Below are 15,944 nucleotides of genomic sequence, written 5' to 3'. Positions count from 1 at the left end.
TTTGCGGTGAGCGCAGTGTACTTACACATAGCAGCAGCGGCGGGGACGGGACGCGAAGTGGCGGCTATTATATTTTTAAAATACTTGTCAAATGACCGGCCGCTCTCTGATTGGCTGAGAGCTCTCCGGCCAATCAGAGAGCGGCCGGTCATTTGACAAGTATTTTAAAAATATAATAGCCGCCACTGCGCGTCCCGTCCCCGCCGCTGCTGCTATATGTAAGTACACTGCGCTCACCGCACACGCCGCCCGTCCCCACCGCCGCTGCTGCCGCTGGCCGCCCCCACCACCGCTGCCGCTGGCCGCCCCCACTACTCCCCCGGTGTCTGTATGCATATGCCTGTCAGGTGGCAGGCATATGCATACAGGGAGGTCGGACGTGATCGTATGTACAGACCGTCCGACCTCCCTGATCCGGTCCGATGCGCACGGGACCGCGCATCGGATCGGATCAAATGTCACATACCTACGATTTTGGGCCGATTTCATCCGATTATCGGCACAAAGTGCCAAAATCGGATGAAATCGTCCCAAAATCGCATAGTGTATGGGGGCCTTTAGTCGTTCTCTCCTATCAGCACTATCCCGGTCACCAATGCATTTGCATTGCAGAGCTTGATTAATCCCCCACAGCTCTGCTGTGATATTCTTATTGCAATGATGTCGGTATATAATATATATTGAGGCAGAGTACAACGTTTCTTGGTTTAATTTTTTTTTCTAAATTCCAGCATTTGTGTTATACGCAGCCTGTAATACAAACCATCTGGGTGCATCGTGATGCAATCCGCCTGTTATTACCACATAGCTAATACATACCAGGGATTTCTGGTTTTATTTATTTGCGCCAACTCTTCCTACGGATGAAAGCTTTAGGAGCATAGAACACACACGGTAAGTACAACACTTACAGTCTATGCTTAGTGAGAAGCCCTTTCCCTGCTATGCCTCAGGAACTGTTTATAAGGTGTTTGTTTTTGATTTTAGATTTTTCTTTGCGGATATGTAGAATAATACCCAGTACATAACTCTCCTCTTATACAGAGTAACAGAAAACGTTACATGGTGCTTGGTAAGATAACAGCTTGAAGCCCTATACTGGGGGCAGTGACTGTGGGGCAGATGTATGAAGCAGTGATAAGGAAGGAGAAGTGAGCCAGAGGAGAAGTTACCCATGGCAACCAATCAGTACTGAAGTAACATCTATAATTTGCTAAATATAGAATTATACAGAGCAGCTGATTGGTTGCCATGGGCCAATTCTCCTCTGGCTCACTTCTCCCTTATCACTGCTTCATACATCTACCCCATGTCAATTGCACTGGCCAAATGTTGGGCTCAGCTCTGGATTCTGTAATGTTGTTCTAGCTTCAGCGATGACACAGCATCCAGCATATTAGAAGGGAACGATACTCATAGCAGCCAGTAACTTTACAACGGTGATCACTGGAGCTTCAATGGTTTACAGGTGTGTTTGTTTTTTAAACACACTTTTTTATTAAGAAAGGTTCGAAAATTGATTAGTAATTACTAATTAGCAAAAACATACAAGTATCCTAAGTGCCTTTTAATTCACCATGTCAGTTTAGTAGTATAAGAGGTGAATAGTGCTTTCCTTCAGTGCTATAGGAAAATGTATATTTATGTAAAGTTGGAGCCCAATAAGGACCCCCCCCCCCTTTCCCAATGTGACAAAGGAAAGCCTTGCTCATGCCTACTACAGGCTGTATGCAGGTCTGAATGAGGCCCATAAAGCGGAGAACTTGCCCAAAGAAATCAGTTAGCTTCTGAAGTGTTATTTATCTTACACAGTCTTTGAAATAATAGAAGCTGATTGGTTGCATTGAGCAACTACCCCACTTTAGATCTTTCTAAGGCATGACACATCTCCCCACAAATAAAGATCTGATCTTTAGGGACCGTTACATGGAGATACTGGTCATCCACATTGTAGCATCTATAAAAGCCAGGCAAGACAGCAGCGGATGCAGGTAAGATCTTGAGACTGGGGTAGAGACCTTTTTTCTCTCCCGTGCCCCTTGATTAGGCTTTTCATTTATGAAAAGCCTTTGAAATATCCACAATACTACAGTGGAAGAGAGCAGTATGCATGTATACTTATGCTTGTCTTTATGTTAAGGAATAGCGGAAGAGTAGTGTGCGGTCAGGAATCGTGTCCCTCTGTGTCTGGCCGCTCTGTCTCTGGGGTTCCCACTAAGCCTATCTGATTAATGCTGCTGCTTCCTCCACCTGTGTCAGCACGGATCAGATGATCGCTGATGTCTGAGGGCAGTGCGAATAGCTCCCAGTGGATTGCAGGTCAGGCAAAAACTAGAGAAGGCGCTGATAATGCTACAGATGGAGCGGAAAATGACGCAATGGGGTTTATCTCCATGGTAACGGGAGACTTTTTCCATCATCGGGAGACTTCTTCTTCCACCTTTACCGATATTACTTTCAAGTACCCCCAACCGGTCTGCAGAGTACCCCCAGGGGTACAAGTACCCCAGGTTGGGAACCACTGCACTAGACCAACTTTCATCCAACTAGTTGGTTGGATGGAAGAAAAATCTGGTACTGTATAGGAGAAAATGTAATTTGTCATTTTAGTAATTTTCTCACAAAATCTGGAAACGGACAAAATCGTTGAATCTGATTTAAACATTTGACAGAATGTTTTGTCCATTTTTTTCTAGGTTTGTGACCAAATTGTTGATCGTCATTTGGTCCTGTAGAGTACCAGATTATCAGTCCAACCAGCCAACTAGTTGGATGGTTGGATGGTTGAATGAAAGTTGGTCTAGTATATGGCCAGCATTAGTTAGAGACAGGCCTAAGGTCAGGGCAAACAGGTTAGGATTGATTTCAGATTACAAGCCAAAGCATACAAGGCTCGAAATTTTTTTAGACGTGCGATTTTTGGTCAAAAACTTCAGAATTTGCACGCTTTCCAAAAATCGCACATTTAATACGGTGCGAATTACAGTAAAAATCACACTTCTTGCAAATTACGGTAAGAATCACACTTCAGATCATTGAGATCTGTGCATCGTTCTGTCTTAAACAATGTGTACAAGTACATCTGCACAGGGCTCATTGGTTCCAAAACAATTGGGGGTCAAAAAGCGTAGGGGTCCCCCGTATTCCGGAAACCAGCCCCAGACCTGTCCTGGTTCCAAAAATACGGGGGTCAAAAAACTGGGGATCCCCACGTATTTTGGAACCAACACTGGGCTCCAACAGCCTGCGATGTCATGTCACAGCCAGGGGACACTTTTTACGTAAAGGCTGTACCACGCGCACCAAGGCTGTACCACGCGTCCCTAGGCGGGGGACTCTGGACTGATACGTGTAAAATAAAATTTAAAAAAAACAGCCAGCTCCCCTTGCACTGACTGCGGGATGAGACGACTCCCCTCACACTGACTGCGAGGTGAGGTGGCTTCCTCCACACTCATGAAAGCTATAGAAGCACTCAGCACTGATTGGCTGTAGGCGTCTCCATGGAGATGCTTTCAGACAATCAGGGTAAGCCACTCAGCCCTGACTGGCTGAAAGCGTCTCCATGGAGACACATAGAGCCAATCAGGGCTGAGTGCTTCTATAGCGCTATGACAGTGTCCCCCAGCTGTGGCTTGACACCGCAGGCTGTTGGGAGCCCCAGTGCTGGTTCCAAAATACGGGGGACCCACAGTTTTTTTTGTCCCCCGTATTTTGGATCCAGGACCGGTCCAAGAGTCCGGGGCTGGTTTCAGAAATACTGGGACCCCTATGCTTTTTGTCCCCTGCGATTTTTCAATGTTTTTTTAAATGTGCAATTTTTTTCCATATGCAATTTAGTGCGATTTTAAAACATGACTAAAAATCGCACCCTATTACATCTCGTCCAAGGTATCCAATAGCAGGGGGAGATTTAACAAAGTCTGGAGATAGATAAAATTGAGAGATTTAAAGTACCAACCAATCAATTCCTGTCATTTTGAAACACAGCCTGTAAACTGCCAGAAGCGGATTGGATTGTACTTTATCACTTTACAAGCTTTGATAAATCTCCTCTGAAGTTGGTAATAGGAAGTCAAAACAGCAATCAGGCAGCTAGAACAATAACGGTAAGGAACAAGCCAGGACATTAAAGAGAAGTTAATAATGCACAACTAATAAGCAAACAAAACTCGAGGACCAGTTGCTTAAGCAGTGGACTGTGCTCTGATCTGCCCTTTCCAGCACCTGCTAGCAGCGGACATGGCCTTAATGCTCAATCACACATCCAAGGATGGAGGAGACATTAGGGCCCTTATTCTGATCGGTGCGGTGTTTTCCGCTTGCGGTCGTACCGCCGATGTTTGTCGTCTGCGCATGTGCAGAGGTCACTCTGCGCATGTGCAAGCGGTTTCGCCGTACGTTTTTTTTAGACGCCGCACAGGGGGCGGAGAGGGGCGTGAAGGGCTACTTAGCCTCATTACCCTATGCATACGCCCCGCGTTTCATGGGCGTTCCCATGCAAACGCTGGGCGTATGCATGGTAATGAAGCCGTGACGCATGTGTAGGGGGCTGGCATCTGACATCGCCGGATGTCAGCTGCCCGCCCCCATACATGATTTCATACGGACAAGTGTCCGTGTGGTCTAGGGTGGCGGGAGCTGGTGGAGCGTGCGGCCCTGCATTCGATGGTCGGCGACCATCGAATGCAGGGGCTGTTCCCAAGATGGAGGAGGCGTATCCCCGTCCACTTTCATGCGGACCGCCACATATCCGCGTACGGACGGAGGTGGCGATCTGTATGGAAGGCGGGGATTCGCCTGCACGGTCCTGGCCGCATATTCTGATCTGGCCGCACAGATCAGAATAAGGGCCTAGGTCCGAAGGAGAATTTGTGCATCTATACAGAAGCTGACATGGGGAGAAAGGTTGGCCCTGAAAATGACAGAGATGTTAGTTAGAGTTAATCCTATCCTTAAGTTTACCTGGTTTACTGTATATGTCAAAACCAATTAAAATTCAGACAAAACAGTAATAAAACAGACATACAGGGTGACATTTAATAGGATGCGATTTTTCTGCACTTTCCGAAATCACACATTATCGCACTTTTGAAAATCACATTTTTTTGCAGTGAATTCACATATTTGATAAAATGCAAATTCAGAGCAAAAACGTGCGATAAAGTGCTATTTTTAGTCATTAAAATGTGCGAATTTGAGGACATGTGCGATTTTGTGTAATTCACCTGTAAAAAAAATGTTAAAATAAAACACACACAGAGAACAGTAAAAGTTTATTAAACACACCTTAATTTTACACCTATACTTACAGCACCAGGCTCCAGCTCTCTCCTCTCCCCTGCAGCAGCTCACCCTGCGCTGACTGCAGGGTGAGCCGGCTGCCTCCGATGTATTGACAGCGGAGGATCACGCTGTCACTGCTTTAGAAGCACTCATGCCTGATTGGCTGTAGGTGCCTCCATGGACACGCCTACAGCCAAACAGGGCTGAGTACTTTTGTAGCACTCTGACAGCGTGATCCTCCGCTGTCAGTACATTGGAGGCAGCTTGCGTTGACTGCGGGGTGAGCTGCTGCAGGGGACAGGAGAGAGACAGCACTGGAGTCTGGTGTTGTAAGTATACTGGTGTAAAATTAAGGTGTGTTTAACCCCTTCCCGACATTTGACGTATATATACGTCATGGCCGGGATGTACTTCCCGACACATGACGTATATATACGTCATGACTTTAAACTGTCCCCGCGTCTATAGACGCGGTGACAGTTTAAACATGTCTGCTGTCCCTTACAGCAGACATGTCCCTGCATGCCCAGGGGGGGTGGCGATGCCTCCCCCCGTCGGCGATCGCTGTGATTGGCTGTTTAATGTGAACAGCCAGTCGCAGCGTTTTCCTGTGTTACCGGCGAATCAGACGCTCGGTAACACAGGTGTCAATCACCGCCGGGTGTGAGGGGGCATGAGGGGGTCACCGGTGATGACCACACCTCACCCCACCTCACCCCACCTGCCCCCAAGGCTGTGATTGGTCCGTCGGACCGACGGACCAATCACAGCCAAGGCGCGTCATTTAAACTAACGGTGACTGCGCTGCAGACGCCATTCCGGTCTGGAATTGCGTGCAGAGCGGTCACCGGCCACTCTGTCGTGCTATACATACCTGAACCTTGCCTGATACTTACCTGATCACCGCTGATAGCGTGCTGCCAGCAGCTGGATGCTTCCTGGATCTTGTGACTTCCTGTGTCCTGCTGCTGCAGTGTCATAGAGTCACAGATCGTGAGAGATAGTGACAGATAGTGACAGAGAGTGATAGAGAGTGCTATATTTTGTGTCTGCTGCACCCCTTTTGTGCTGATCAGCAACTTTTTTTTTTTTTTTATATATATATATATATACCTGTCAGTTGCACCAAAGGTTGTGCTGCCTGTGCAACTGACTGCTGCCCCCCCTTTTGTGCTGATCAGTTTAAATTAATTAACTGATCAGCAACTTTTTGGGGGTCCAGGTTTTTTTTTTTATATATACCCTGTCAGGTTGCACCCACAGTTGTCTGCCTGCTGCCCCTCACTGCTAATCAGTGTCGCATCACTGATCTGCAGTTTTTGTTTTTTTTGGGGATTGCAGTGGGGTTTTGTTTTTACACCCACGTTGCTTTTGTGGGTGCTTTTGTGGGTGTCCTGTGGCCGCTGATCAGTGACGTACATCACTGAACAGCATTTTTGGCACAGGGTTGATATCATTTTTTTTCTGCAGTTTTTTTAAATTGTTTTTTTTTTTTGGAGAGTGCTGTGGTTTATTACACCCACGTTGCTTTTGTGGGTGTCCTGTGGCCGCTGATCAGTGACGTACATCACTGAACAGCATTTTTGGCACAGGGTTGATATAATTTTTTTTCTGCAGTTTTTTTTATTTTTTATTTTTTTTGGAGAGTGCTGTGGTTTATTACACCCACGTTGCTTTTGTGGGTGTCCTGTGGCCGCTGATCAGTGACGTACATCACTGAACAGCATTTTTGGCACAGGGTTGATATAATTTTTTTTCTGCAGTTTTTTTAAATTGTTTTTTTTTGGGAGAGTGCTGTGGTATTTTTTTTTTTTAAATTGTTTTTACACCCACGTTGCTTTTGTGGGTGACCTGTTGCCTTTGAGCGCTGTTCAGTGACGGACGTTACTGACCAACATCTGTGCTCAATTTTTGGCGCAGGACCTTTTTTTTTTTTTTTTTTAAACCCCTTCATTTTTTATTTTTTTTTATTGGGATCAAATTCCTGTATAAAGTATTTTTTTTCTGCACTACATACACACTACACACTACATACCCCCCGTGTTGAAATAAAGTTTGTACCCCCCCTACACTATACACGTGTTGAAACATTACACTTACAGAAACACAAAAATAAAAATGGCATCCCAAATGTCATCCCAATTGTCATCCCAGTTATCCAGAAGAATGTATTCATTCTTCTGGATAACTGGGATGACAATTGGGATGACATTTGGGATGCCATTTTTATTTTTGTGTTTCTGTAAGTGTAATGTTTCAACACGTGTATAGTGTAGGGGGGGTACAAACTTTATTTCAACACGGGGGGTATGTAGTGTGTAGTGTGTATGTAGTGCAGAAAAAAAATACTTTATACAGGAATTTGATCCCAATAAAAAAAAAAAAAAAATGAAGGGGTTTAAAAAAAAAAAAAAAAAAAGGTCCTGCGCCAAAAATTGAGCACAGATGTTGGTCAGTAACGTCCGTCACTATGCCATGCTTGCCTCTGACTCTGACACAGCCAGTGATGCAAGCGGGGAATTTGAAGGATTCGTCTTAAGCTCCTCTTCCTCCTCTAGTGATGAGGGAACCCCTCAAAGACGCCCCCGTAGAGCAGCTGAGACCCCCCCCCCCCCCAAATGATTGATCCCGTATGGACCCCACCACCAGACAATTTTGAGCCCCAGGTTCCTGAGTTTTTGGCCATCCCAGGAATCCAATTTGATTCAACAGGTCTCAGAGAAATTGACTTTTTCAAATTATTTTTCTCTGATGATTTTATAAATTTAATGGTGGACCAAAGTAATTTATATGCCCAGCAGTTTATTGCTCAAAACCCCACGTCATCCTTTGCTAGGTGGACCCCTGTAGATGCAGTAGAGATGATGACGTTTTGGGGTCTGGTGTTACATATGGGCATAGTAAAAAAGCCAGAAATTAGGCAATATTGGAGTACAGATGTTCTGTACAGCACCCCATTTTACCGTATGGCCATGACTCAGACTCGTTTTGAGACAATCCTTAAATTTTTACATTACACCGATAATGCACAGTGCCCACCCAGAGATGATCCCACCTTTGACCGGCTATTCAAAGTCAGGCCGGTCATTGATCATTTCAGTGCCAAATTTGCAGAGATGTACATCCCTGAAAAATTTATTTGTATCGACGAGTCCCTTATACATTTTAAAGGAAGGGTTAAATTCCGACAGTACCTTCCCAGTAAGAGGGCAAGGTATGGCATAAAAATGTATAAACTGTGTGAAAGCACCTCAGGGTACACCCACAGGTTTAGGGTATATGAAGGGAAGGATTCAAGAATTGAACCGCCAGAATGCCCCCCTCCCTCGTAGGTGTTAGTGGAAAAATTGTCTGGGATTTAGTGCACCCCTTCCTGGATAAAGGTTATCACCTCTATGTGGATAACTTTTACACTAGCATCCCCCTGTTTAAGGCCCTTGGTTCATGAGGTACAGCAGCTTGCGGTACTGTGCGCAAGAACCAAAGAGGCCTCCCAAAAACGCACGTTGCCCAATTACTGAGAAGGGGTGAAAACAGGGGAATATGCACCGAAAATATGTTGTTGGTCAAATATAAGGACAAGAGGGATGTCCTTACACTGACAACAATTCATGGAGACAGTACCACCTCCATCCCTGTACGAGGTACCAGTACCCACACCTCAAAACCTAATTGTATCCTAGATTACAATAAGTACATGGGCGGAGTGGATCTTTCAGATCAGGTACTGAAGCCGTACAGTCCCCTGCGGAAAACAAAAATCTGGTACAAGAAGCTGGCCGTGTATATCATCCAGATGGCACTGTATAACGCTTACGTGCTATTCCGTTCTACCAGCCAGAGGGGGACATTTATGCACTTTCAAGAGGAAGTCATAAAGGGCCTAATATTTGGGAACCAGCAGGCAGAGGGCCCCAGTACTTCTAGTACTGGCCCCCGTATTGTACCAGGGCAGCATTTTCCTAACGAAATCCCCTCCACTGCAAGAAAGGGCAGGACACAAAAAAGGTGCAAAGTTTGCTATAAAAAGGGAATAAGAAAGGATACTATTTTCCACTGTGAAACTTGCCCCGACAAACCCGGCCTATGTATAAAGGAGTGTTTTAAAATATACCACACATCTATGGATTATTAGGTTCATCATTTCACCGTGCTTCGGGGGTCTTGCTAATGCCACATACTGTAGCAACCACCATTCATTCCACCAGAATCTGAGCTGCAAAATCCAAAAATCACTCCTTCCCTTCTGAGTCCTGCCATGCACCCAACTGGTATTTTTTGGTCACATATGAGGCATTGCCATACTCGGGAGAAATTGGGGCACAGATTTTGGGGTGCTTTGTCTCCTTCATTCCTTGTGAAAATGAAAAATTTTGAGCCAGAACTGCATTTTTGTGTAAAAAATTTAATTTTTCATTTGCACAGCCCAGTTGTATCAAAATTGGTGAAACCCCTGGGGGTTTGAAATGTACACTATACCCCTAGATGAATTCCCTGAGGGGTGTAGTTTGCAAAATGGGGTCACTTGTGGGGGGGTTCCACTGTATTGGTGCTTCGGGGGTCTTGCTAATGCGACATAGCACCCACCAACATTCCACCAGAATCTGTGCTGCAAAATCCAAATATCACTCCTTCCCTTCTGAGTCCTGACATTTTTTGGTCACACATGAGGCATTGTCGTACTCGGGAGAAATTGGGGCACAGATTTTGGGGTGCTTTGTCTCCTTCATTCCTTGTGAAAATGAAAAATTTTGAGCCAGAACTGCATTTTTGTGTAAAAAATTTAATTTTTCATTTGCACAGCCCAGTTGTATCAAAATTGGTGAAACCCTTGGGGGTTTGAAATGTACACTATACCCCTAGATGAATTCCCTGAGGGGTGTAGTTTGCAAAATGGGGTCACTTGTGGGGGGGTTCCACTGTATTGGTGCTTCGGGGGTCTTGCTAATGCGACATACAGGGATGCCAATCCCGGGGCATTTTTTCAATCCCGGATTTCGGGATTGAAAAATGCTCAATCCCGGGATTCTCGGGATCCCGGGATTGGCATCCCTAAAAGAAAAACATGCCCTGTCCACCCGTTTAATCGACAGGGGGGGGGGGTGGACATGGGCGGGCATCGACAAGGGGTGGGCGAGCGGGCGGGCATCGACAAGGGGTGGGCGAGCGGGCGGGCATCGACATGGGGTGGGCGAGCGGGCGGGCATCGACATGGGGTGGGCGAGCGGGCGGGCATCGACATGGGCGGGCATCGACATGGGCGGACGGGCGGGCATCGACATGGGCGGGCATCGACATGGGCGGGCGGGCGGACAGAGCAGCGCTGCAGCCCCGCAGATTACAGTACCTTACATAGGCGGGCTGGAGAACATAGCGCTGCGGACGGTGAGGGGAGGAGGTCAGTGCGGCCGGAAGCAGTCACCTGTGATAGGCTGCTGTGGCCTGCGCAGCGTGACAGTCAGAGGTCACGCTGCGCAGGCCGCACGCCGGGGTCGGGAACAGCCGGGCAGCTTCTGAGCGGGTGCTCAGAAGCTGCTCGGCATTAGACTGCGCGTGCGTAGTCTAATCCCGAAATCCCGGGATTGGATACTCCAATCCCGGGATTGAAATCCCGGACATTTTGGGGCCAAATCCCGGGATCCCGCCGATCCCGATCCCGGGATTGGCCACACTAGCGACATAGCACCCACCAACATTCCACCAGAATCTGAGCTGCAAAATCCAAAAATCACTCCTTCCCTTCTGAGTCCTGCCATGCACCCAAATGGTATTTTTTGGTCACATGTGAGGCATTGCCGTACTCGGGAGAAATTGGGGCACAGATTTTGGGGTGCTTTGTCTCCTTCATTCCTTGTGAAAATGAAAAATTTGGAGCCAGAACTGCATTTTTGTGTAAAAAATGTAATTTTTCATTTGCACAGCCCAGTTGTATCAAAATTGGTGAAACCCCTGGGGGTTTGAAATGTACACTATACCCCTAGATGAATTCCCTGAGGGGTGTAGTTTGCAAAATGGGGTCACTTGTGGGGGGGTTCCACTGTATTGGTGCTTCGGGGGTCTTGCTAATGCGACATAGCACCCACCAACATTCCACCAGAATCTGAGCTGCAAAATCCAAAAATCACTCCTTCCCTTCTGAGTCCTGCCATGCACCCAAATGGTATTTTTTGGTCACATGTGAGGCATTGCCGTACTCGGGAGAAATTGGGGCACAGATTTTAGGGTGCTTTGTCTCCTTCATTCCTTGTGAATATGACAAATTTGGAGCCAGAACTGCATTTTTGTGTAAAAAATGTAATTTTTCATTTGCACAGCCCAGTTGTATCAAAATTGGTGAAACCCCTGGGGGTTTGAAATGTACACTATACCCCTAGATGAATTCCCTGAGGGGTGTAGTTTGCAAAATGGGGTCACTTGTGGGGGGGGTTCCACTGTATTGGTGCTTCGGGGGTCTTGCTAATGCGACATAGCACCCACCAACATTCCACCAGAATCTGAGCTGCAAAATCCAAAAATCACTCCTTCCCTTCTGAGTCCTGCCATGCACCCAAATGGTATTTTTTGGTCACATGTGAGGCATTGCCGTACTCGGGAGAAATTGGGGCACAGATTTTGGGGTGCTTTGTCTCCTTCATTCCTTGTGAAAATGACAAATTTGGAGCCAGAACTGCATTTTTGTGTAAAAAAATTAATTTTTCATTTTCACTGCCCAGTTGTACCACAATTGGTGAAACCCCTGGGGGTTTGAAATGTACACTATACCCCTAGATGAATTCCCTGAGGGGTGTAGTTTGCAAAATGGGGTCACTTGTGGGGGGGGTTCCTAACTTTTAGCATCTTATGGTGCCTAGAAACCTACATGGTGCCTAAAAAATAATCTCATAAAAAGGAGGCTCCAAAATCAAGTAGGTGCTCCTTCTATTATGAAGCCTGTGGTTTGGTCAACGTGCACACTAGGGCCACATATAGGATATTTATGAAAACAAAAGAATTGGGGGAATCAATTTTTAGTCACATTTCTCTAGTAAAATCTACTGTGTTCCTTAGAAAAATGTATTAAAATTGCAAATCTGCAAAAAAAAATGAAATTTTGAAATTTCACCTACACTTTGTTTTAATTCCTGTGAAACACCTAAAGGGTTAACAAACTTCCAAAATGCTGTTTTGAATACTGTGAGGGGTGCAGTTTTTGAAATGGCATCATTTATGGGGGTGTCTCACATACAAGTCCCTCAAAGTCACATCAGAACTGAACTGGTCCCTAAAAAAATCAGTGTTTGAAATTTTTTTGAAAATTTGAGAATTTGCTATTCATATTTTAAGCCTCCTAGGGGGAAATTTACCAATATGAAAAACCTAGTTTTTCGTATTGGTAGTTTCCCTACGACTGCATACGACTGTTTAAGTCGTATGCAAAGTCGTGTTCCGGAGGATCAGTTACAAAGCAGTCATATACGACTGCTTTGTAACCCTCCGATGGTGTAATGATTCGTATTAGCGGCCGTATATACGGCCGCTAATACGAATTATTTCTAGCAGTCTGCACGGATCAGTCAGATCCGTGCAGGCTGCAAGGTGTAAAAAAAAATAGAAAAAATAAATAAATAAAAAAAAAACCGGCGTGGGGTCCCCCCCACAGCCGAAACCAGCACCAGGCTGAAGGAGCCGGGGCCGGTAATTAAAAATCAGGGAACCCGACAAATAGGGGTTCCCCGATTTTTAACAACCAGCCCCAGGCTCCAGGTCCGGGGCTGGTTCCCAAAATACGGGGGACAAAATGAGTAGGGGTCCCCCGTATTTTAAGAACCAGCCCCAGGCACAACCAGCCGGCAGGGTAATGTCACAGCCGGGGGACACTTATAATATAAGGTCCCGCGGCCAAAACATTCTCCCTACCGACCAGTCAGCCTGGCCAGGGGCCCTGGGGGAGTGGGGACCCCCCCAATGAAGGGGTCCCCCCCCTCCAGGACTTACCTGACCAGGCTGAAGCCTGGTGCTGTCCTCGATGCCCCTGGGCGGTGGGCATCGAGCTGATAAATGTAGTAAAAAAAAGATGAACCTATTGTTTTTTACTGTGGCACTACAAGTGCCAGCAAGCCTCCCCAGCAAGCTGGGACTTGGAGAACCACAAGTCCCAGCCTGCTGGGCATTAAAGAGCCCGCTGGCACTTGCAGTTCTACAGTTAAAAAAATAGTGCACAAAACACACTGACACACTTTTAAAATAAAACTTTATTACACACAAAGCCCACACATACTAATACTTACCTATCTTCTTCCCATAGGTCGCCCTGGTCCTGTGTCGGCGTCTTCCTCCATGTCGACGTCGCTGTCGGCGATGGTGTCCCCGTCCGGATCCGACGAAATCCATTTGGGAAGCTGTGGAAGGAAACCATACTCACCTGTCCCAGCGCGACGTAGTCCAGGTAAGGGTCTTTGCTAAAAAATAAACCGAACACCCCGAAACCAAACCGGACTGACGGAGACGCACGTGTGTTTACATCGTGCGGCTCCGGCTCCTGATTGGCCGCTAGGCCGCAAGGCGGCCAATAGCGGCATTCGGGAGGCGGAGCCGCACGATGTAAACAAACACACGTGCGTCTCCGTCAGTCCGGTTTGGTTTCGGGGTGTTCGGTTTATTTTTTTGCAAAGACCCTTACCTGGACTACGTCGTGCTGGGACAGGTGAGTATGGTTTCCTTCCACAGCTTCCCAAATGGATTTCGTCGGATCCGGACGGGGACACCATCGCCGACAGCGACGTCGACATGGAGGAAGATGCCGACACAGGACCAGGGCGACCTATGGGAAGAAGATAGGTAAGTATTAGTATGTGTGGGCTTTGTGTGTAATAAAGTTTTATTTTAAAAGTGTGTCAGTGTGTTTTGTGCACTATTTTTTTAACTGTAGAACTGCAAGTGCCAGCGGGCCCTTTAATGCCCAGCAGGCTGGGACTTGTGGTTCTCCAAGTCCCAGCTTGCTGGGGAGGCTTGCTGGCACTTGTAGTGCCACAGTAAAAAACAATAGGTTCATCTTTTTTTTACTACATTTATCAGCTCGATGCCCACCGCCCAGGGGCATCGAGGACAGCACCAGGCTTCAGCCTGGTCAGGTAAGTCCTGGAGGGGGGGGACCCCTTCATTGGGGGGGTCCCCACTCCCCCAGGGCCCCTGGCCAGGCTGACTGGTCGGTAGGGAGAATGTTTTGGCCGCGGGACCTTATATTATAAGTGTCCCCCGGCTGTGACATTACCCTGCCGGCTGGTTGTGCCTGGGGCTGGTTCTTAAAATACGGGGGACCCCTACTCATTTTGTCCCCCGTATTTTGGGAACCAGCCCCGGACCTGGAGCCTGGGGCTGGTTGTTAAAAATCGGGGAACCCCTATTTGTCGGGTTCCCTGATTTTTAATTACCGGCCCCGGCTCCTTCAGCCTGGTGCTGGTTTCGGCTGTGGGGGGGACCCCACGCCGTTTTTTTTTTAAATTTATTTATTTTTCTATTTTTTTTACACTGTAGCCTGCACGGATCTGACTGATCCGTGCAGGCTAAAACGCAAATAGAACAGGAAAATGGTGTTCTATTTTCCTGTCGTATTTGCGTGGGTGTTTCACACCACTAAGCAGCCGTATTGTCAGTACGGCTGCTTAGTAAATCAGAAACCACCATTCTTTTGAATGGTGATTTCTGTCGTATCCTATCGATGGTGTAGGGCATTCGTATTTGTAACTACAAATACGAATGTTCCATCTTTAGGACTACGAATTGTTGTATTTTTGGGATTGTAAATCCCGAAAATACAAATTCGTAAAAAAAAAGGTGTATTTCTCCCTACGAATACACCTTTTTTCTACGAATCCATTTTGGTAAATGTCCCCCCTAGTGTCCAAAAAAATTAAAAGGATGTTGAAATAATGATGGAAACATAAAGTAGACATATGGTCTATGTTAGTTATTAACTATTTTGAGTGGTATGATTATTTGTCTCACAAGCAGAAAAATTTAACATTTTGAAAATTGCTAAATTTTCCATTTTTTTACGACATTTTGGTATTTTTCACAAAAAAACACAGACTGTATCGACCCAAATTTACCACTAACTTGAAGTACAATGTGTCACGAGAAAACAATCTCAAAATCACTGGGATAAGTAAAAGCAAAAAAAAGTTATCCCCACTTAAGTGATACATGTCAGATTTGAAAAAAAGGGCTCTGTCAGGAAGGCAAAAACATGCTGCGTCAGGAAGGGGTTAATAAACTTTTACTTTTCTCTGTGTTTTTTTTTAACATTCTTTTTACAGGTAGACTACAAGTCCGAGGGGGCCCATTACTGCCCTGCATGCTGGGACTTGTGGTTCACCAAGTCCCAGCATGCGGGGGGGGGGGGGGGCTGCTGGGACTTTTGGATCACCTGTAAAAAAGCAATGTTTTGGGGGGTGATTTAACCATATCAGGCCGGCGTCCACAGCCCACAGACGCCGGTGACATCACCGGGCTTCAGCCCTGGATGGGTAAAGCCTGGGGGGGCACCTCTTTATTGGGGGGTCCCCACTCCCCCAGGTACCCTGTCTAGGGCTGACCAGCAACAGTGAACATGATACGGCCGGGTGACCTTATGTAAAAAGTGTCCCCCGGCTGTTGGAGTCCGGTGCTGGTTCCAAATT

At 46.6% G+C, this 15,944-nt stretch overlaps 1 protein-coding gene across 2 annotated transcripts in view; it reads left to right on the top strand.

Moving 5' to 3' along the window:
• Window positions 1-741: 741 nt before the first annotated feature.
• The window catches only part of LOC146057906 (fibrinogen-like protein 1), a 31,021-nt gene continuing 15,818 nt past the window's right edge, over window positions 742-15,944 (top strand). The window contains exon 1 of one of the 2 annotated variants that reach the window (XM_083169724.1): window positions 742-894. Coding sequence is in view for 1 of the 2 variants with exons in the window: in XM_083169723.1 (XP_083025849.1) it covers window positions 4,897-4,908 (12 nt within the window). In the remaining variant the exon portion in view is untranslated. Of the gene's footprint in view, window positions 895-4,862; window positions 4,909-15,944 lie in introns of those variants that run through there. The other variant, XM_083169723.1, reaches the window with a different exon arrangement.

The sequence above is a fragment of the Crinia signifera genome, chromosome 2, assembly GCF_055691185.1.
Source record: "Crinia signifera chromosome 2, ASM5569118v1, whole genome shotgun sequence".
In the NCBI taxonomy this organism is placed as follows: Eukaryota; Metazoa; Chordata; class Amphibia; order Anura; family Myobatrachidae; genus Crinia; species Crinia signifera.
Note: the sequence above shows the minus strand (reverse complement) of the source record. Positions and strands in the feature narration are given on the sequence as shown.